Genomic DNA, 23,110 nt, shown 5'->3' on the forward strand with positions numbered 1-23,110 from the left:
AATGAATATTTTAAATTTTGTTGTAATTTCGAATAGGGTATACAAACATGCACAAAGTTCTTTTAATTCTTAAGAGTATAAATAAGTCCTAAGACTAAAAAGTTTGAGAACTGCTGATTCAGACATTCAGATTCTGGTAACAGCAAAGAAGTCTGTATCAAAAGAACCTTCCAACTGATGACTAACTTCCTTGAAGGCACTAAAGAATGATCAAAAGCAGGCAGAAACTGGAGTGGATGCAAACTTTGAAAGAAAGAAACCCTACTGCAATAAGATCTACATTTATCCAGGTCTTCCACTGTGTATTCTGGCAGTTCATGCAGCACACAGGGGACAGATCTCAAGTAGAAATAGAAATAGAAAGTAGGAGTCATCATGTACTGAAAAATCAGACATCAGAGTTCAGGAGTAGCAGAGTGGCTGTAAACTGAGGACAGAATCCAAGAAAGAAAAAAATATAGAAGGAAAGCCGCAACATTAGCATAAACCCCTCCACAAAACGTTGGTTAACTTCATTTCCACAGGGCAAGACTACAAGGAGCATAAAGGGAAAAGAAAGCTGGAACACTGTAAGAATCAAGCAAAGATATCTGCAGTTAACTCAACCCTATAAAAATAGTTTTTATTAATAATTCCAGTCCTGTGCCAAGTTAGAAGAATCTGATTAAAACTTCAGTCTTTCTATTGAAATCCCATAATGCCCATGTATTAGGAGTAAAGGCTGTATCCGAGGACTTAGAGCAGTAACATAAAACTAAAGGCAAAACTGAAATGGAAATAAACATAACCTAAACACTTAAAGAGCTTCCCTGGTGGCTCAGCTGATAAAAGAACCAGCCTATAATGGGGAAAGAAATGGCAACCCACTCCAGTACTCTTGCCTAGAAAATTCCATGGATGGAGGAGCCTGGTGGGCTACAGTTCATGGGGTCGCAGAGTAGGACACGACTGAGCGACTTCACTTTCACTTTATAATGGGGAAGACCTGGGTTCGATCCCTGGGCTGGGAAGATCCCCTGGAGAAGGGAATGGCTACCCATTCCAGTATTCTGGCCTGGAGAATTCCATGGACTGTATAGTACATGGGGGCACAAAGAGTTCAACATGACTGAGTGACTTTCACTTTTCAAACAACTTTAAAGCAACCTGACAAAATAATTCATGTGAGCCTCCAGTAACGTAACTAGAGATACCAAAGGAACATTTCATGCAAAGATGGGCACAATAAAGGACAGAAATGGTATGGACCCAATAAAGCAGAGGATATTAAGAAGAGGTGGCAAGAATACACAGAAGAACTATACAAAAAAGATCTTAATGACTCAGATAACCACAATGGTGTGATCACTCACCTAGAGCCAGACTACCTGGAATGCAATATCAAGTTGGTCTTAAGAAGCATCACTATGAACAAAGTTAGTGGAGGTGATGGAATTCCAGCTAAGCTATTTCAAATCCTAAAAGATGATGCTGTGAAAGTGCTGCACTCAAAATGCCAGGAAATATGGAAATCTCAGCAGTGGCCACAGGACTGGAAAAGATCAGTTTTCATTCCAATCCCAAAGAAAGGCAATGCCAAAGAATCTTCAAACTACTACACAACTGCACTTATCTCACACACTAGCAAAGTAATGCTCAAAATTCTCCAAGTGAAGCTTCAAAAGTATATGAACCAAGAGCCTCCAGATGTTCAACTTCAACCTGCATTTAGAAAAGGCAGAAGAACCAGAGATCAAATTGTCAACAGAAGTTGGTTCATAGAAAAAGCAAGCGAATTCCAGAAAAACATCTGCTTCCTTGACTGTGCTAAAGCCTTAGACTGTGTGGATGGGAAAATTCTTAAAGAGATGGTAACACCAGACCACTAACCTGACTATCGAGAAATCAATAGTGTCAATCAGCACACATGCGCTGCGTGCAGGTCACGAAGCAACAGTTAGAAACAGACATGGAACGATGGATTGCTTCCAAATTGGGAAAGGTGTACTTCAAGACTGTATATTGTTACCTTGCTTATTTAACTTACGTGCAGAATACATTATGTGAATGTAGGATTGGATGAAGCACAAGCTGGAATCAAGATTGCCGGGTGATATATCAATAACCTCAGATATGCAGATGACACCACCTTTATGGCAGAAAGCGAAGAAGAACTAAAGATCCTCTTAATGAAAGTGAAAGAGGACAGTGAAAAACTTGGCTTAAAACTCAATATTCAGAAAACTATGATCATGGCATCTGGTACCACCTCTTCATGGCAAATAGACAGGGAAACAATGGAAACAGGGACAGACTTTATTTTCTTGGTCTCCAAAATCACTGCATATGTTGACTGCAACCATGAAATTAAAATATGCTTTCTCCTTAGAAGAAAAGCTATGACCAACTTAGATAGCATATTAAAAAGCAGACATTACTTTGCTGATAAATGTCCATCTAATCAAAGCTATGGTTTCCCAGTAGTCATGTATAGATGTGAGAGTTGGACCATAAAGAAAGCAGAGAGTTGGACCATAAAGAAAGCAGAGTGCCAAAGAACTGATGCTTTTGAACTGTGGTGTTGGAGAAGACTCTTGAGAGTCCCTTGGACACCAAGGAGATCAAACCAGTCAATCTTAAAGGAAGTCAGTCCTGAATATTCATTGGAAGGACTGATGCTGAAGCTCCAATACTTTGGCCACCTGTGTGAAGAACTGACTCCTTAGAAAAGACCCTGATGCTGGGAAAGATTCAAGGCAGCAGGAGAAGGGGATGAAAGAGGATGAGATGTTTGGATGGCATCACCAACTCAATGGACATGAGTTTGAGCAAGCTCTGGCAGTTGGTGATGGACAGGGAAGCCTGGCGTGCTATGGTCCATAGGTTTGCAAAGAGTTGGACATAACTGAGCAATTGAACTGAACTGATAAGATTAAAAGTCATCAATCCTCAGAAGAAGAAAAATGATCTAACATCTTCACAACATGTTACCTAAAGTTTTCCTGAGAAGAAACAGGTAAATGGAGAATAAAAGCCAGTCAGACCCTATGTTGAAATTAGAAATTTAAAATAGCTAAATTTAAAATAATTTAGATACTTAAAATAGCTAAATAGATAAATATGTTTACAAGTCTATAAGAAAAGATGAAAATATGGGTGAAGAGATGAAATATTCAGGAGAAATACGGAAATGCAAACTGAAAAAAAATCTGAAATGTAAGATTCACTGGATGGGTTTAATAACAAATATAAGGGAACAAAGAATCAGTAAACTGGAAGTCAGACTAACAGAAATTACTCAAACTGAAAGAATTTTTAAAATCTTTAGTGAATTAGAGGGTAGGATGAAATTATTTAAAATATAATTGAGAATACAGCAGGAAAAAAACTGTAGAAGTTCAGACGAAAATTTTCCAAAATTTGGTCTAAAATATGACCAACTTGCTAAATTCACTACTAGTTCTAACAGTTCTTTTCTTTTAGATTCCTTAGGATTTACTATGTACACAAACATGTCACTTACAAATGAAGACAGTTCCCTTTCTAATCTGTAGCCTTTAACTTCTTTTTCTTGTCTTATTGTACTGACTTGTGTCCCACATAATGTCTAACAGAATTTGTGATAATGGACATCCTTTCTTTGATTTTGCTCTTATTAGAGGACAAGCATTCAATCTTTCACTATTGAATGTGATGGCAGCTATTAAGTTTTTCAAAGATATTCTTTATGAAGTTGAGCAAATTCCCATAGATTGCTAAAAAAAGATTTGTAATAAACAGAAATTGAATTTTATTATTTTTCTGCATTTAATGAGATAATTATGTGGTTTTCTTTTTAACCTTTTAACCTTTACATGGTGAATTATATAGCTTGATTTTTGAATACCAAATTAACTTTACTTTCCTTGGACAAACTCCTTTTGGTCATGAGATATCATCCTTTTAAAATATTGCTAGATTCAGCTTTACAGTAATATATTAAACTTTATAATATTAACATTATATAAATTATATTATAAAAATCCCTTTATTAAGGATTTTTATATCTCACTTCACAAAGGATGTTGGTGTGTAGTTTTCTATACTTAGAGTACCTTTGATTATAAATAATGCTGGTCTTATAAAGTAAGTTGGGAAGTGTTCTCCCCTACTCCATTGGTTGGTATAAAATTATTAGGGAATACCCTAACTTCTTTTAATGTCTGTAGGAACTGTAGTGTTGTAGCTCCTTTAATTTTTGATATTGGTAATATGTCTTCTAATTTTTATACTGTTGTTATTGTTGTTGTTGTTGTTCAGGTGCTAAGTTGTGTCCAACTCTTTGCAACCCCATGGACTGCAGCATGCCAGGATTCCCTGTCCATCAGTGTCTCCTGACTTTGCTCAAACTCATGTCCATTGAGTTAGTGATGCAATCCAACCATCTCATCCTCTGTCACCACCTTCTTCTCATGCCCTCAATCTTTCCCAGCATCTTTTCCAATGAGTTAGCTCTTTGCCTCAGGTGGCCAAAGAATTGGAGCTTCAGTTTTAGCATCAGTCCTTCCAGTGAACATTCAGGGTTGATTTCCTTGAGGATTGACTGGTTTGATCTCCTTGCTGTCCAAGGTACTCGCAAGAGTCTTCTGAAGCACCACAGTTCAGAAGCATGAATTCTTTGGTGCTCAGCCTTCTTTATAGTCAAACTCTCACATCCATAGGTGACTACTGTAAAAGCCATAGCTATGACCATTTGGACCTCTGTCGGCAAAGTGATATCTCTGCTTTTTAATATTCTGTCTAGCTTTTATCATAGATTTTCTTTCATGGAGTGAGTATCTTTTATTTTCATGGCTGCAGTCACCATCTGCACTGATTTTGGAGCCCAAGACAATAAAATGTATGGTTTAATTTTATTAATTTAATGCATCAGCATTTGGCTTCACTCATTTCCTCTATTCTTCTTCTGTTATGTATCTCATTGATTTTTGCTTTAGTCAGTTTTTTCCTCTTACTAACTTTTGAGTTTAAATTACTTTTCTTTTTCTAGTTACTTCAGGTGACAATTTAACCCTGTTTCAGGAGGCTCTGATTTAAAGTGATAAAAAATTTTTAATGCTGCTATAATTGCATCTCAGATTTTAACATGCTGTTTTAATTATCATTCAGTTTAGAATAACTTCTAATTTACCTTAGGATTTCCTCCTTGATTCATGGGTTATTTGGAAATGTGATTAATTTCCAAATATTTGGGAAATTTAGAGAAATGCTTTTGATTTCTAGATAAATTCTACTGTGATCAGAACACAGACTATTAAAATTTCATAGAGGGGATAATTAGAAAGAAAATCTCTAAAAAGACTCTTTAGGTAGTGAAAATGATAAAAAGCTGAGAAAAACTGAAAGATTTTGAAGCTGTTAGAATTGTTATGATTTCTGATGAAGTGTTCTGCTTTATCACTGTAATAGTCCATGTTCTGAAATCTACTTTGATCTACAGGCACTCCCATTTTCTTCTTAGTGTTTGCATGTGTAACAGAGTCATTCTATTTTTGACATCTTATGACTGACAAATTCCTAGACCCACTCCCTTTTTGTCACCTCTTGCCCCACACCTGGGCAAGCCAATAAGGGAGCTTGCATGCTTTCTATTGGTGTTGGCAAGAAGTTTAAACCATGTAAGCTCTAAACCATGTGTAGAAGCCTGACCTGACCACCTCCATAATCACAATAAACACCAAAGACAGACACCACCCTTCCTTGCTCTCTCAAGCCATTTTAGGACCAGCTTGGGAGTCCTCCCTGCTCTCCCTGCTGCTGCTGCTAAGTCACTTCAGTTGTGTCCAACTCTGTGCAACCCCACAGACGGCAGCCCACCAGGCTGCCACGTCCCTGGGATTCTCCAGGCAAGAACACTGGAGTGGGTTGCCATTTCATTCTCCAATGCATGAAAGTGAAAAGTGAAAGTGAAGTCACTCAGTCGTGTCCGACCCTCAGTGACCCCATGGACTGCAGCCTTCCAGGCTCCTCCATCCATAGGATTTTCCAGGCAAGAGTACTGGAGTGGGTTGCCATTGCCTTCTCCGCCCTGCTCTCCCTAGAAAGCCTCATTATGTGAGATTTCAGTCCTGACATCTGTCACATATTTTGAGTGGGCTGGGGGGTGGTGGTGGTGGTGATTTCATCCCCAAACAGTCAGTGCTCAGTAGTGTCCAACTCTTTGTGATCCCATGGACTGTAGCATGCCAGTCTTCCCTGTCCATCAACAACTCCCGGAGCTTGCTCAAACTTATGTCCATCAAGTCAGTGATGCCATCCAACCATCTCATCCTCTGTCATCCCCTTCTCCTCCTGCCTTCAATCTTTCCCAGCATCAGGGTCTTTTCTAAGGAGTGAGTTCTTCACATCAGGTGACTAAAGTATTAGAGCTTCAGCTTCAGCATCAGTCCTTCCAATGAATATTCAGGACTGATTTCCTTTATGATTGACTGGTTTAATCTCCTTTGTGTCCAAGGGACTCTCAAGAGTATTCTCCAACACCACAGTTCAAAAGCATCAATTCTTTGGAGCTCAGCTTTCTTTATGGTCCAAATCTCACATCTATACATGACTACTGGAAAAACCATAGCTTTGACTAGATGGACATTTATCAGCAAAGTAATGTCTCTGCTTTTTAATATGCTGTCTAAATTGGTCATAGCTTTTCTTCCAAGGAGCAAGTGTCTTTTAATTTCATGGATGCAGTCACCATCTGTAGTGATTTTGAAATCCAAGAAAATAAAGTCTGTCCCTGTTTCCATTGTTTCCCTATTTGTCATGAAGTGATAGGACTGGATACCATGATCTTGGTTTTTCGAATGTTGAGTTTTAAGCCAGTTTTTTCACTCTCCTTTTTCACTTTCATCAAGAGGTTCTTTAGTTCTTCTTTGCTTTCTGCCATAAGGGTGGTGTCATCTGCATATCTGAGGTCATTGATATTTCTCCCAGAAATCTTGATTCCAGCTTGTGCTTCATCCAGCCCAGGATTTCCCATGATGTGAAAGTCACTCAGTCATGTCCAACTCTTTGTGACCCAAGGGACTATACATATACAGTCCATGGAATTCTCCAGGCCAGAATACTGGAGTGGGTAGTATTTCCCTTCTCCAGGGGATCTTCACAACCCAGGGATCAAACCCAGGTCTCCTGCATTGCAGGTGGATTCTTACCAGCTGAACCACAAGAGAAGCCCTCACATGATGTACTCTGCATGTAAGTTAAATACACAAGATAACAATATACAGCCTTGATGTACTCCTTTCCAATACTGGAACCTGTCTGTTTTTCCATGTCTGGTTCTAACTCTTGCTTCTTGATCAGCATACAGATTTCTCAGGAGGCAGGTAAGGTGGTCTGGTATTCCCATCTCTTGAAGAATTTTCCACAGTCTGTTGTGATCCACACAGTCAAAGGCTTTAGCGTAGTCAATAAAGCAGAAGTAGATGTATTTCTGGAATTCTCTTGCTTTTTCTATGATCCAGTGGATGTTGACAATTTGATCTCTGGTTCCACTGCCTTTTTTAAATCCAGCTTGAACATCTGGAAGTTCTTGGTTCACCTGCTGTTGAAACCTAGCATGGAGAATTTTGAGGATTATTTTGCTAGCATGTGAGATGAGTACAATTGTGTGGTAGCTTGAACATTCTTTGGCATTGCCTTTCTTTGGGATTGGAATGAAAACTGACCTTTTCCAGTCCTGTGGCCACTGCTGAGATTTCCATATTTCCTGGCATTTTGAGTGCAGCACTTTCAGAATTTGAAATAGCTCAACTGGAATTCCATCACCTCTACTAGCTTTGTTCATAGTGATGCTTCCTAAGGCCCACTTGACTTCTCATTCCAGGATGTCTGGCTCTAGGTGAGACCTTTTTTGTATAGTTCTTCTGCGTATTCTTGTCACCTCTTCTTAATATCTTCTGCTTCTGTTAAGTCCATACCATTTCTTTCCTTTATTGTGTCCATCGTTGCATGAAATATTCCCTTGGTATATCTGATTTTCTTGAAGAGATCTCTAGTCTTTCCCATTGTACTGTTTTCCTCTATATCTTTGCATTTATCACTGAGGAGGGCTTTCTTATCTCTCCTTGGTATTCTTTGGAGCTCTGCATCAAGATGGTTATATCTTTCCTTTTAGCTTCTCTTCTTTTCTAAGCTATTTGTAAGGTCTCCTCAGACAAGCATTTTGCCTTTTTCATTTCTTTTTCTTGAGAATAATCATCCCCACACAGGGCAATCACAAAACTGTAAAGTTTATATTTTTTCATCTTTTTTTGTTTCCCCTACCTGCGTCTTTACATTTTAATATATAGGACATAGTTGGGTCTTCTTATTCACTTCAGATACAAAATAGTCATCTTTAGAAGTTTCATTTGGTTTTATTTCAGTGTTTGCTATTTTGCCTCCTTATATTCATTCTTGCTTTACATTCTTGATAATACTGAAATCATTTATAATGGTGTTTTAATATCTTTGTCTACAAATTCTATTACTTCTACCATTTTTAGGTCTGTTTTTATTAATTGACCTTTTCCCTATTGAATGATTTTTTTCTTGTTTATGGGTCATATTTTCCTGCTTCTTCATATGTTTAATAATTTTTGATTGGTCAATAGACATTATCAATTTAATCTTGTTGAGTTTAAGATATGGTTGTACTTTTATAAAGAATGCTGGGTTTTTAATTTTACGTGGTTTTTTTTGGGCATTCTGTGGCATCCATAGAGTTACACCACTAGGCCATCCCTTCAAAAAGAACTTACCATTCATGTGCAAGAACTGTTAGCACTTTCAGGATGCTCTTTAGGTTTTGAACCAAGTCAGGGTGTCCCCAGAGAATCTGTACCCAATGATGAATACTGAGCAGGTACTAGAGAGTGTCCATTTCTGTCCATGAGGATCCCTCTGATGAACAATCTTTGCTTCAGAGGACTTAGATTAATTGAGCCTTTGTCAGATCTGCATAATGGTCTGAGGCTCTCACTGCTCAGTCCCCTTTCTTTCGACATGTCTATACCATGGTCTGATGGCTTTCTGTTTCTTACTTCTCCCTTTTATCTTTCATGGATGTCACCTCTAAGAAATCCATTCCACTCCCAACTCCATCTGAGCATCTCCTTGGAGGAACCAACAGACAAACAAGTTATTTTTGGATTAGTTTAATCCTTTTGATGCTTTTTAAAAATATATATACTTTCAGTTATTTATTTTTGGCTGTGCTAGGTCTTCGTTGCTACATGGACTCTTCTCTAGTTGCAGTAAGCAGAGGTTATTCTCTAGTTGAGGTATGTGGGCTTCTCATTGTGGTGGCTTCTGTTGCTGCAGAACATAGGCTCTAGGGCGTGAGAGCTACGGCAGTTGCAGCTCCCGGCTCTAGAGCGCAGGCTCAATAGTTGTTGTCCTCCGGCTAGTTGCTCTGTGGCATGTGGGATCTTCCTGGATCAGGAATCCAACCTATGTCTCCTGCATTGGCAGGTGGACTCTTTACCACTGAGCCACCAGGGAAGTCCTAATCCTTTTGATGCTTTTATTTACGCTCTTTTATGACAAATCTTGCAGTCTCTAATCTATGACTAATCAGGCCACATTTGTTAGGTCTGACTTTTCTAGGGTCTACCTAATGTCCTATATATTAACATGTTCTCTCCCCTCTGGCTGAAGGGAAATAAAATGATTTCTGGTGCGAGAGGCTATGAGAATTGTTTGTCTCACAACACTGTGGTAACTGTATTTTCCTTAGAACATGTCTTTGCCTGCTTTCATGGGGTTTCACCTACATACATGCAGACTTATCTTTAGCCAAAGACTCAAGAGGAACCTTCTCCACATTTGGGAAACTTTCTCTGCATAGCTCTCTCTTTTTGGGAAGTGTGTCCTGCAAATTTTAGCCACCTCAATTTCCTTGAATGCCAATGTTGGTCCCTTAAGTCAGTTGCCAGGTTCTTTTTGGATTCCTCTCTCTGCACCACAGTCTGGATGTTACCACCATGTCAAAGCCTGGAATGAGGTAGGGTGCATCTCATTTATTTCCCTTCCCTCAGAAATCTAGGCCTGTGGTACCTGTTGTTTAGTAGTTTTGTTCAGTTTTCTAGTTTTTTCCTGTAGGAGTATAATTCTAGATTGTTACTTCCTCAGGACTAAAAGCAGAAGTCTTAAATTATAAAAATGCAGGCCCAAATGGTTCTTCAGACATTAAGGAAGCAACAATGCCAAGCTTACAAAAGTTCCATAAGAAAATAGATGAAGATGAAACACTCCCCGTTTGATATGGCTGACACATTTCTGGATACATCTTTTCGATGACATTATAATAAAACTATAAACCACTGTCCTTTGTAAAATCCTGCACTAAAGCTTTCTAAAATATTAGCAAACCAATTTCAGCAATCTATAAGATGAACAGTGCATCTTGTCCAACTGGGGTTCATCCCAGGAGCCTAAGGTAGGTTTAAAATCCAAATTAATCAATATAATTGTATACAGTAACAGATTAAAAAAGAAATAAATCAACAGAAGCTGAAAAAGCATTTATTAAGATCAACATCCATTCATAATTAAAATTTTCCAAAAACTAGGAAAAGAACTCCAAGAATCTAAAAAAGAGCACTTATGAAAAATATAAAGTTAATATTAATCTTAAGAATGAAATATTAAATGTCTCCCTTCTAAATTTAGTGAAGAATGCTTACTCTCACTACCTCTATTCAACATTGTACTATAGGTCATAGTCAGTACATCAGGGTAAGAAAAAGAAATGAAAACAAAAAAGTATGCAAATGTAGAAGTGAAATATATTTCCAGAAGGCCTACTTTATATGTAGAAAATGTAAAAAAATACCAAAACAAACAATGGATAACAGTAACAACAATAAAATTTAATGCCATCAATACAAGTATACAAAGTCAATATCTAAAAGTCAGCTCTGGCTATTCATATTAACAAAAGCCTGGATAAAGAAATTTTTAAAAGCTCACTATTTACAATAAAAATATAAAAATTTTAGAGGTAAACTTAATAAAATATGTGTAAGAGCTTGATAGTAAAAATAATAAAATACTACTTAAAGGATTAGGGAAGCTAACTAAAAGATTAAGATATAGTATTATGAGAGACTGTGAGACTCAATATCGCTAAGATGTTTGTTCTCACCAATAAAAATCCCAGCATATTTATTTTAAAAAATCAAGAAGTTGATTCTAAAAGGTAATTGAAAAAAAAATGAAAATGACTTCAAATAGCCAAAACAATTTTTAAAAAGAAGGAAGTTAAGAGGACTAATTCTGACATCAAGACTTATTATAAAACTATAATAACCGTTAAAAAGAATTCATTTGAATCAGTTCTGATGAGATGGATGAAACTGGAGCCAATTATACAGAGTGAAGTAAGCCAGAAAGAAAAACACCAATACAGTATACTAACACATATATATGGAATTTAGGAAGATGGTAATGACGACCCTGTATGCAAGACAGGAAAAAAGACACAGATGTGTATAACGGACTTTTTGGACTCAGAGGGAGAGGGAGAGGGTGGGATGATTTAGGAGAATGGGAATTCTAACATGTATACTATCATGTAAGAATTGAATTGCCAGTCTATGTCTGACGCAGGATGCAGCATGCTTGGGGCTGGTGCATGGGGATGACCCAGAGAGATGTTGTGGGGAGGGAGGTGGGAGGAGGGGATCATGTTTGGGAACGCATGTAAGAATTAAAGATTTTAAAATTTAAAAAATAAAAAAAACTAATGCTGCAAAAAAAATAAAAAATAAAAAACTAAGATCATGGGGAAAAAAACCCAAAAAACTATAATAACCAAATTAATCATTAAGTCCTATTAATAACAGGACTTAAATTTTAACAAAGGAAAGAATACTCTAGAAATCGACTGACACAAATACAATCAATTTCTGATAAGATCATCAGAGCAATTTAATTTAATTCTACAAGTGATGCAACAAATGGAAGAAAACAGACTCTTAACCCTTACCTCATACCATAAATAAAACTTAACATGAGATGGGTCACAGAACTGATTTTAAAAAAGCAAAATATACATAACAATTTTAGAAGAAAATACAGGAAATTATCTTCATAATCTAGGGGGAAGCAAATATTTGAGAGATCAAAGAAATAATGATAAAAGAAAAAAACTATAAACTGGACTTCATTACAATTAAAAATTTGCTCCTATTGAAAGACTATTAAAATGAGTAGGCAAGTCACATTCTAGAGGAAATATTTACAATACCTGTATCAAATAAAAGACTTATATTCAGAATATGTAAAGAATTCCTACTACTCAAGGAAAAATACATAACCCAATAAAAGATGAGTAAAACATCTGAACAGATATGTCTGAAGATATAAAAAGCACTTGGAAAAGTTCTTAACATCATTAGTCATAAAAAAAACCTAAACTGAAACTGCTAACATATACTACTATTCTTAACAGAATGATGTTTCAGAATGACCAAAATGAAAATATTGATAACATCAAAATGTAGAGGAGAATGTGGGAGCAATCAAAATTCTCATAGATTGCTGGTAAAAGTTTAAAATGGTATGATAACTTTCAAAAACTGGCAGTTTCTACAATGTGATATATAAACCTGCCTTATGAATGAGCAATCCCATCTAATAGGTGTTTACTAAGCAGAAATAAAAACATATGTTCACAAAAATATTTTTATAAGAATGTTCACACACACACAAAAAGAATGTTCACAGTAGCTTTATTAATAATAGACCCAGGGACCTTGGTGGTCCAGTAGTTAAGACTCCACACTTCCACTACAGGGGGAGTGGGTCTGATCCCTGGTCAGGGAATTAATATCCATATGCCACACAGCATGGCCAAACACAAACAAAAACATAATAAGCCCAAACGGGAACATTTCAAATGTCTATCAATAGATGTGTAAACAAACTAATATCTCCATACAACTGAATACTGTTCTGCAACTTAAATAAGCTATTTTAATATAAATACTGAAACATGTATTAATACCTCAGACATTAAGCTGAGTGAAAGAAAGTAGACATGGGTCTGGTTCAAGATGGTGAAGTAGAAGGATGTGCGCTCATTTCCTCCAGCGAGAGCACCAAAATTGCAACTAGCTGTTGACTACCATTGACAGGAGGACAGTGGAACCCACTAAAAAAATATACACCATGTCCAAAGACAAAGAAGCCTCAGCAAGACATTAGGGGGTGCGCGATCATGATAAAATCAAATCCCATACCTGCTGGTTGAGTGACCCACAGACTGGAGAACAATAATACCAAAGAAGTTCTCACATTATTGTGAAGGTTCTAAACCCCACCTCAGGCTTCCTAGCCTGGGGATCCAACAGAGGGACTGAGAATCCCCAGGGAATCTGGCCTTGAGGGCCAGAGGGATTTGATTATAGGCTTTCCAGAGGACTAAGAGAAACAGAAACTTGTCTTAGAGGGCACAAACAAAATTTCACGTGCACCAAGATCCAGAGGAGAGGAGCAGTGATCACACAGGAGACTGAACCAAAACTACCTGCTAGTGTTGGAGGGCCGCCTGTGGAGGTCTGGGTCAGCAGGGGCTCATCACAGGGAGGGGGGCACTGGAAGGTCTTCCTTGGCATAAACCCTCTTGGAGTTTGCCATTAAGCCTATCATAGAGCCAGTAGATCCTAGGGCTGGATTGCCTCAGGCCAAACAACTACCAGGGAGGGACGCAACCCTACTCATCAGCAAATAATTGGATTAAAGCTTTATTGAGCAAGGCTCTGCCCATCAGAGCAAGAACCAATTTTTTCCATCCAAGTCCCTCCCATCAAGAAGCATACACAAGCCTCTTAGCCTCATCCATCAGGGAGCAGACAAAGAAGCAAGAAGCACAGTCTCACAGTGGCTAAAACAGAAACCAAATTACAGAAAGTTAACCATGATGAAAAAGCAGAAAGTTTTGTCCCAGATGAAGCGACAAGATAAATTCCCAGAAATACAACTAAATGAAATGGAGATGGGCAACTTTCCAGAAAAAGAATTCAGATTAATTATATGATGATCCAGGATCTTGGGAAAAGAATGGAGGCAAAGATTGAGAAGATACAAGAAATGTATAACAAAGACCTAGAAGAACTAAAGAACAGACAAACAGAGATGAATAATACACTAGAAAGAATCAATAGCAAAATAACTGACGCAGAAGAACAGATAAATGACCTGGAGGACAGAATGGTGGAAATCACTGCCAGAGAGCAGAATACAGAAAAAAAGAATGAAAAGAAATGAAGACAGCCTAAGAAACCTCTGGAACAACATTAAATGCACCAACATTCACATTATAGGGGTCCCAGAAGGAGAAGAGAGAAAGAAAGAACCTGAGAAAATATTTGAAGAGGTAATAGCTGAAAACTTCCCAAACACGGGAAAGGAAATAGTCAACCAAATCCAGGAAGCACAGAGTCCCAGGAAGGATAAACCCAAGGAGGAATACACCAAGACATACAGTAATCAAACTGAAAACAATTAAAGACAGAGATAAAATATTACAAGAAACAAGGGAAAAACGACAAATAATATACAAGGGAACTCCCATCAGGCTATCAGCTGATTTCTCAACAGAAACTCTACATCCCAGAAGGGAATGGCATGATATATTTAAAGTGATGAAAGGTAAAAACCTACAACCAAGAATACTCTACACAGCAAGACTCTCCTTCATATTTGACGGAGAAATCAAAAGTTTTCCAGACAAGCAAAAGTTAAGAGAATTCAGCACCACCAAACCAGCTTTACAACTAAGGCAAAAGGAACTTCTTTAGGCAGGAAACCTAAGAGAAGGAAAAGACCTACAGAAAAACCTGAAACAATTGAGAAAACGGTAATAGGATCATACATATTGATAATTACCTTAAATGTAAATGTATTAAATGCACCAACCAAGAGACATACTGACTGCGTGGATGAAAACATGTGCATGTAACATGTGCACGTATGCACTTCTACTTACCACATCACTTTGATTGACCCCCCCAAAATTGTATGTAGTTATTTTAGATTGTTAAGTTAATCATGTTCCCATTATGGTTTGCAATTGTAATTAGCTTTTATTTTTTGTCTGGCTATTGACTGTGAAACTGATAAACATCTTTTACTTTGTGATTATGTACTGTTACTCACTTAATACCACTGTATCATGATTAGTCAACAACTAGTCAAAAATAATAGAACCCTGTATCCCTGAAACTAGGATAAAATAGAAAAACCTGTACTCACTTTTTAAAATCCAGATGCGTATTGGAATTATCTTGAAATTTTTTGAAAAATACAAATGTTCAGGTATTGCTTTTTTTGTCCAGAGCTCCAGATATGTTTCTAATGAGCAGTCATATTTAAAAACAACTGGACTATATGATGATCTTTTACTTTTATCTAGTTTTTCTATTTCATATTCAGTGATTCCTTTTCATTTATGTTCTCCAATTTCTCCATCTCTTCATTTTGTTGATGTTTTTCTCAAACCTTTATCAAGTGTAGTAGAAAAACTTTTGTATACATATATGTATAAAATATATATTTTAGAAAATTTATGAATTTTTGCCTAACTAAAAAAATTATTGACATTTTGATTCCACTTGTTTGACTTAGTATGAATAGAATCTAGGTTTCTAATTAAAAAATAGGTATGCAACAAGCAACAAAGGTCTCTGTATAGCATAGTGAACTGTAGTCAATATCTTGTAATAATCTATGATGGAAAATAACTTCAAAAATAATATATGTGTATTTGTATAACTGAAATCACCTTGCTGTGCACTTGAAACATTGTAAAAGTGAATGTGAAAGTCTCTCAATCATGTCCCACTCTTTGTGACCCACAGTCCATGGAATTCTCTTAGGCCAGAATACTGGAGTGGGTAGCCGTAGGGATCTTCCCAACCCAGGGAAGAAACATTGCAAGTCAACTACATTTCAATAAAGTAAATATACTTTTTAAAAAGTATACATGATTAAAAGTCAAAAAAATAAAATAAAAATAAAAAGTATACATGATTAAAAGTCAAAAAAATAAAATAAAAATAAAAAGTATACATGAAAAAAGTCCAGAATAGACTTGTAGAAATCCTAGTAGTGATTGTCCTGGGGAGGGATTGCCATGGAAGAGGCCTGATGGAACTTAACAGGCTAGTAGGAGTGCCCTTTATCTTGATTACAGTGTGACACATGGGTTTCCACTTCTGTCAGAATACAAAGAACTTTACACTTAAGGTCTCTATGGACATTATATCTACAAAGCATGGAGTGGATTCTCAGTAAAATAATAGCAGCCAACAGCTCATAAGCCACACAAGGAAAGGATTTATGTAGAGATTAATATTAAAAGAAATTTAGATTTTAGAGGCATAGAAGTCAGCCATATATAGGTAGGTACTTCAGAGATCTTACGCCTTTAAAAATACATTCCTAAATAAGATGGCTACTATCAGGAAAAAAAGAAAATAATAATTGTTGATAAAGATGCAGAGAAACTGGAACCCTTGTGACTTGTTGATGAGAATGTAAAATGGTGTAGTCACTGTGGAAAACAGTATGGCAGTTCCTCCAAACATCAGACATAAATTACCAAATGATTCAGCAATTCTACTTTTGGGTATATACCCAAAAGAACTGAAAGCAATGACTCAAACAGATATTTGTACACTCATATTCATAGTAGCATTAATCACAGTAGCCAAAACATGGAAGCAACCCAGGTGTTCACTGAGAGATGAATGGATAAGGAAAATGTCACATGTATCTATAATTTAATATTACTTAGCCTTCAAAAGGAAGAAAAGCCTGATACATACTATACCATGGATGAAACTTGGGGACATTATGTTAAGTGAAATAAACTAGTCACAAAAAGGACAAATACCATATAATTTCACTTATATGAGGTATCTACCACAGTCAAATTCATAGAGACAGAAAGTAAAATATTGATTGTCGGAGGCTAGTGGTGGTGGGGTAATAGGGAGTTATTGTTTAATGGGTACAGTTTTACTTCTGACAAATGAAGAGTTCTGGAGATGGATAATGGTGATAGTTGCATAACTATGTAAAAGTACTTAATACCATGGAACTATATGCTTAAAAATGGTTAAGATGGTAAATTTTATGTATATTTTACCACAATTAAAAAATATAGATCTCCAAAAATAGTCAAAGATATCAACTACCTGAGTCCACTGGACATTATACAGACTCACCTAGGTAACTCTGACTTTGAAAAATTTTCTCTGTTGTCCATAGTTCTTTCCCTTGTTCCAATTTGCAGATCATATCAGGCTTAGTCATGTGAAATCCTGATAATAAAAAATAAGACTTGGTCTAAGAAGCTGTTGGGCTTTAAAACTATTGAAGGAAGAGAAAGATACAGCTTCAAGGTGGCTATTAGACAAGGCTATTAATGTCCTCACAAAGTTAATACCTTGCACTAGGCAAGTGAGGACATAATCATGCTTTCTATTAACAAAAAGAGATTATTCATCACCTCTGATCTTTGAAATTCAAAGTTCCACATGTTTCAGAAATTCTTGAAAGGAGATGCATGACACTGAAACATGTAAGGAATTTTCCTTACCCACAGAGATGAGGTGACAATAGTTTTCCAACATGACATCTCTGTAGAGGGCCTTCTGAGCAGGGTCCAGTTGCTGCCACTCCTCCCGGGTGAAGTCCACAGTCACATCCTTGAATGAAACTGATCCCTGTAAGGGCATACTCCAGTTCATCCTAAGGTAATTGGAACTAGTGAGAACCAGACAATGGAGACCATGTTCAGTGGTCAGACCTGGTTTTCTTGTGTTTTGTACTGTAGAAAATTCTCTCTGGAAATACATTCAATTGTATTTACCTATTATCTCATGCTAAAAATATATGAGATCATGCTCTTTGCCTTGAATGTGATTGGTTGCTTGATGCAGTGAAACAAATAAAACCTTGACTTTGCTCATAAGAAGTTACAGGCTAAAAGAGAGGCATATGCATAAATATTTATACTCAATAGACATTATAGATGTGATGACAGAAATATGTATAAGGGAAAATACTATAGAGTATAGTATAGAGATTCTGGATTCTAAGATTTTACTGAAGACATAAAAATTTTGTACTCACAATGAATTAATTTTGTAGCACTACATGTCAATGGGCTTTTAAAATTCACTGGGAGAGTTAAACCAGTTAGTAAATTCAGGAAATAGCAACAGTATGTTAGGAAAGAATCTTTGGGCTTAAGAAGAAAAAAGTTTATGGAGCAAAGTAGTGGGCATATTTATGTAATAATACTGGAATTTTTTCCCTACAGAGTAGTAGTCTTTAAAATGCTCTAGGTACACTCCCAACATATAAATCATTCGTTGGCATTAATAGCAATCCACACTGTTAACAATAAGTGTTCTTGAATGTAAACTACTAGTATCTTCCTCCTTTTCAGTATACTGTCTTGTACATTTTGTACACATGTCCTTTGTAACACATGCCCTACTTTGGATCTACTGCTTTATGGAGAATTAAAAACAAAGAAATGTTAAGTCAGCACATATGTGAAAAAACTTGTACTTTAGAGGCAATATTCTTGAACACTAGAGTAGGCTTGAAGTGTGTTAGGTGGGAAAGACAAGTACCCACTGTTGGAGGTCTGAGATTAAAGTGGTTAATAGTCTAGACAGGAGACAATTGTTTGTTCCATTGTAAGTTTCAACAGAATTGGTCATCAATTACTTGTAGAGTAGAAAAAAAGAGAGGTATAGCTCTTAGGTCATCTGCATAGCAAGTGGATAGGTGCTGAGACTAGAAAAAGGAAATGGGAAGCAGGAGAAAGAATAAGCTGGACCAGAGGTGGTAATGAGGTAAACCCAGGTTGTGTCCTCGAAATGTCTATGGAACATACAGGCAGTGATAGCTGTTGGAGGCTGGATATATGGTTCTGATACTCTGGATAAAGGTCTAGGATGGAAAGCAGTATCTGAGGGTCACTAGAATCACATCAGTATAACCTTTGGAGTGAATGTGATTGTACATACACAAAAAGAGACACAGAGGGAGAACAGAACCAGTTGGCATCTGGGGAAAACCCAGAATGGCATTTTAAAGATTGGTAGATAAAGAGGAATTTTTTGAAAGAAAAATATGGGAAGAGGAGAAAGTACCACCTTTGATTCAAGAGTAGACTATTATCTCAAGAGTGAATGAACACATGCATCTTCTTCTCCTGCATCCACATATAAAAATCAGAAGAAAGTAATAAGATAAGAATACATCTATAAGAGCACTGAAGTACAGAAAGGTTTTTCACTGGTGGGGCACAGTTTGTAGGAATTGCTGACAAACATGGATAAAACAGAAAGATCAGAGAGGTATGTGAAATTTCAGTTTTCTCTATAAGCTTGCAAGCAAATCTCTATCTTAAAAACCTCACAAAACAGGAAATCTAATCACAAAATAATAATGTAACCTATTAATTTTACCTCCCACCATACCATTGTAAAACCTAGGTCAGTGGAAATTATCAAGATTTTGCATGTCTGCTCTTTGACTTCTCATAAATCTAGGATCTCCAATCAGTGTCTACACAAGATAGATTCATTAAAGTAATATATTCCCATTTAAATCAAGATAATACATTTCTGTTCCAGCAGTACTTTCATGAGAAGACTATGAAAGGAGATAATGAATGATACATCCAATCAGTATGTGAACATGGGCTACAACTAGAAAGTGCATTTGGGGAAGGCTGAAGTCGATCCTGTTGAAATGAGAGAAACTGGGAATAGGGCTGTAACTAGGGTGAAGCAGGTGAGACACATGGGCACAAAATTTAGGGCTGGACAGCCCTGAGAGTCCCTCTTAAATTTTGTATGTAGGCCACTTGCTTGCCCTACTAGAAACCCGTTTGATGGAAGTAAATCCCAATATCCAGAAAATTTAAGAATAGGGAAGCAAATGTTCATATAACCTAAAAACAAGTTATTTCAGAAAGAGAGGAAACATCATCTCACCTGAAGCATGGCTTTGATGTTTGCAGGAGATGAGCCTTCTCTTTTGTGCTCTTCTTTGGAAAAGGGAAGAGTCCTGAGAAGGCAGAGATGGGAAGATACAAGGAGCCATGTGAAACCAGATTTGACTTAGATCTCTCAGAATAACTCAGTTAAATCAGCATCTATTTTCAATTTTGGCACTTGCTCACTGTGTACCCCACACAAATCCAGGACAGAGATTAGTAGGGAAATAGACCAACCCTGTTCCCTTATGGAGGGAATGATGCTGAAGCTGAAACTCCAGTACTTTGGCCACCTCATGTGAAGAGTTGACTCATTGGAAAAGACTCTGATGCTGGGAGGGATTGGGGGCAGGAGGAGAAGGGGACAACAGAGGATGAGATGGCTGGATGGCATCAATGACTCGATGGACATGAGTCTGAGTGAACTCCGGGAGTTGGTAATGGACAGGGAAGCGTGGCATGCTGCGATTCATGGGGTCGCAAAGAGTTGGACACAACTGAGCGACTGAACTGAACTGAACTGTTCCCTTATCAATCCCAGAAACCTAATCTCCTGGTGAAGGAGAAGAGATTCTGGGGAATCTGTTGTAGCTTGGAGAGAAGGAATATTGTGTTTTTCCCTCTGCAGCTCCACCTAATGTCTCCCATGAAAGACAAATTTATCACATATTTCCAAATCGTCTTCATGGACTTCCTACCAGTTTACATTGTCATCAGCAGTGCATGAGAACACCTCCCCAAACCCTAATGAATGCAGCTGAAATGATTTTAATCTCTGCCTATCAGATATATATATGTATGAAAGTGAAAGTGAAGTCGCTCAGTCGTGTCCGAGCAACGCCATGGACTATAGCCTACCAGGATACTCAGTCCATGGAATTTTCCAGACAAGACTACTGGAGTGGGTTGCCATTTCCTTTTCCAGGATATATATGTCTAATTTACATATTTCTTATATGAGAATAAGCTCCTTTTATTTCTTTTCTGTGAAGACATCTTATAGTATATTTGTTTTTCTCATGGTGGTGTTTATTTTCTAGTTGGTTGACATTATCTCCTTTTTCAATTTAATAAATTAACCTTTTACCTATTTTAAGTTGAAAATAATTTCTAGCTGCTCATGTTACTATTAAAATGTTTCTGCCTTGTGAAGATTTCTTCCCTATATGTATTCTTTAGCAATACTATGTACTAAACAATCCATATTTTCTCAGCTGATGTGAAATGCCATCTCTATCATTATTACATATCCCTACATACTTGAGAATAATTGGATTTTCTATTTAATTTCTCATACTTGAGAATATTTGATTTTCTATTTAATTTCTCTACTCCATCTCTTTATTGATTCACTTGTACATTCTAGTTAATTAGCATAATTAATTATTGAAAATTAACCATTATTTATCAGTAACTTATTAATAGTAGTTTCAGTATTAACTACTGAACAGTACTTTTTTGTAATACAGGTATAGCTATAGAAATTGATCTTTCCACTTTGTAGGTTTCCAGGCAGAGAGGAGAATATTTTGCTAAATGAAGTCTGATGCATTGATTGTTACAGTGAATGTTTTAATTAGCAAAATAATATTTTAATTACTAAAATGAGATTGGCCTTACGATTAAAAGTATACCTAATACTTTTATATCATGGAATGCCTGAAGAAGCTATTGACCTTGCCATAGATTTCATCCAGAAGCAGGAAACCTTATTCATATATCACTGTTGAAGGTGCTGCTAGTGTGTGCTCAGTAGTGTGCAACTGTGACTTTGTGGACTGTAGCCCGCCAGGTTCCTCCGTCCATGGAATTTTCCTGGCAAGAATACTGGAGTGGGTTGCCATTTCCTTCTCCAGAGGATCTTCCCAACGCAGGAATGGAATCCCCATCTCCTGGGTCTCCTGCATTTGGCAGACAGATTCTTTACCAGTGTGCCACCCGGGAAGCTCCTTATGGGTTTCCCTGTGGCTCAGACGGGAAAGAATCCGCCTGCAATGCAAGAGGCCTGGGTTCGATCCCTCCGTCGGGAAGATCCCCTAGCGACAGGAATGGCTACCCACTCCAGTATTCTTGCCTGGAGAATCCCATGGACAGAGAAGCCTGACCGGCTACACTCCACGAAGTCACAAAGAGTTGGACACGACTGAACGAATAATGAATGCTTCCCTGTTGAACCTTCCTTTACTCTGGGAATTATGAAAGCTTACTTCTCCCTTCCCAGTACTTATACTTCTATTTTATTTGCTCAGTTGCTACTGAGTTACAATTTTGGAGGCAAGCTTAATGATCTCTATTCAGATAATCAAATCTTTACCTATCTAACTAGTGGTCAGAGTTTCTCAATCAAAAAAACTATCACCAAACAGTAACAGTAGGTTACAAACACACGCAGAGTTAAATTCTATCACTTCAGAAAAGCACATAGTACAGGCACCCGCGAATCATTCACAATTTCTGACAGTACATAATAATTACAGGCAAAGTCACAAAATCACATCGCAAATCATTTCGCGTCTCCATAGTCACCTGCGGTCTCAAACACGACTCACACCTAATCGGAAGAGAGGCACATGCAGAGGAATCCACACGCAGCAACGAGACTCATTCAGTTTTACACACAGTCAGCCGCAACACTGCACAGAGCAGCAGCACGCATCCAAAACGCTGCAGGTTGGGTACAGGCGGTCGCCTCCATTTGCTACACACACGCCCGCTGTGTGAGGCCCTGCTCCTCGCGACGGAACTCCCTCGGGGTCAAAACAGACAAAAATCTCCCTTCGCAAAACTCGCTCCAGGTCACACAAGATTGTCACCTTCAGGGTCACGCCCACAAGCCACGCCCGAGGCCGCGCTCTCACAGGTTTGAGTGTCTGGTTTACCAAGGGCCCGGTTCCGGCTCCGTCCTCATAATTACAGGCCCGGTGTGGACTCCCGGCTTCCCCCCTAGGCTCCCCATCAGGTACCGCTTCTCTAGTCGCTCTCCCGGGCCGGAACTCCCAATTCGCGCCCCCTCCTCTGGGCCCCTAGGACCTACCAACCTCACCCCAGCCAAGGCTCAGTCGTCTGCGCCTGCGCACTCCTGAA

The 23,110-nt window shown here is 37.7% G+C and overlaps 1 protein-coding gene across 19 annotated transcripts in view; it reads right to left on the bottom strand.

Moving 5' to 3' along the window:
- Positions 1–23,107, bottom strand: part of ZNF382 (zinc finger protein 382) — a 32,036-nt gene extending 8,929 nt beyond the window's left edge. The window contains exons 1-4 of one of the 19 annotated variants that reach the window (XM_042230881.2): positions 23,070–23,107; positions 20,025–20,097; positions 17,606–17,732; positions 17,232–17,327 (exon numbers count right to left, since the gene is read on the bottom strand). In XM_042230881.2, coding sequence (XP_042086815.1) covers positions 17,232–17,327; positions 17,606–17,732; positions 20,025–20,033 — 232 coding nt within the window. In that variant the 5' untranslated portion in view covers positions 20,034–20,097; positions 23,070–23,107. Of the gene's footprint in view, positions 1–17,231; positions 17,328–17,605; positions 17,773–20,024; positions 20,098–22,552 lie in introns of all 19 variants that reach the window. The other 18 variants (XM_042230875.2, XM_042230882.2, XM_012190272.5 and 15 more) reach the window with 18 other exon arrangements.
- Positions 23,108–23,110: the final 3 nt, after the last annotated feature.

This window comes from Ovis aries, chromosome 14 (assembly GCF_016772045.2).
Source record: "Ovis aries strain OAR_USU_Benz2616 breed Rambouillet chromosome 14, ARS-UI_Ramb_v3.0, whole genome shotgun sequence".
Taxonomy (NCBI): Eukaryota; Metazoa; Chordata; class Mammalia; order Artiodactyla; family Bovidae; genus Ovis; species Ovis aries.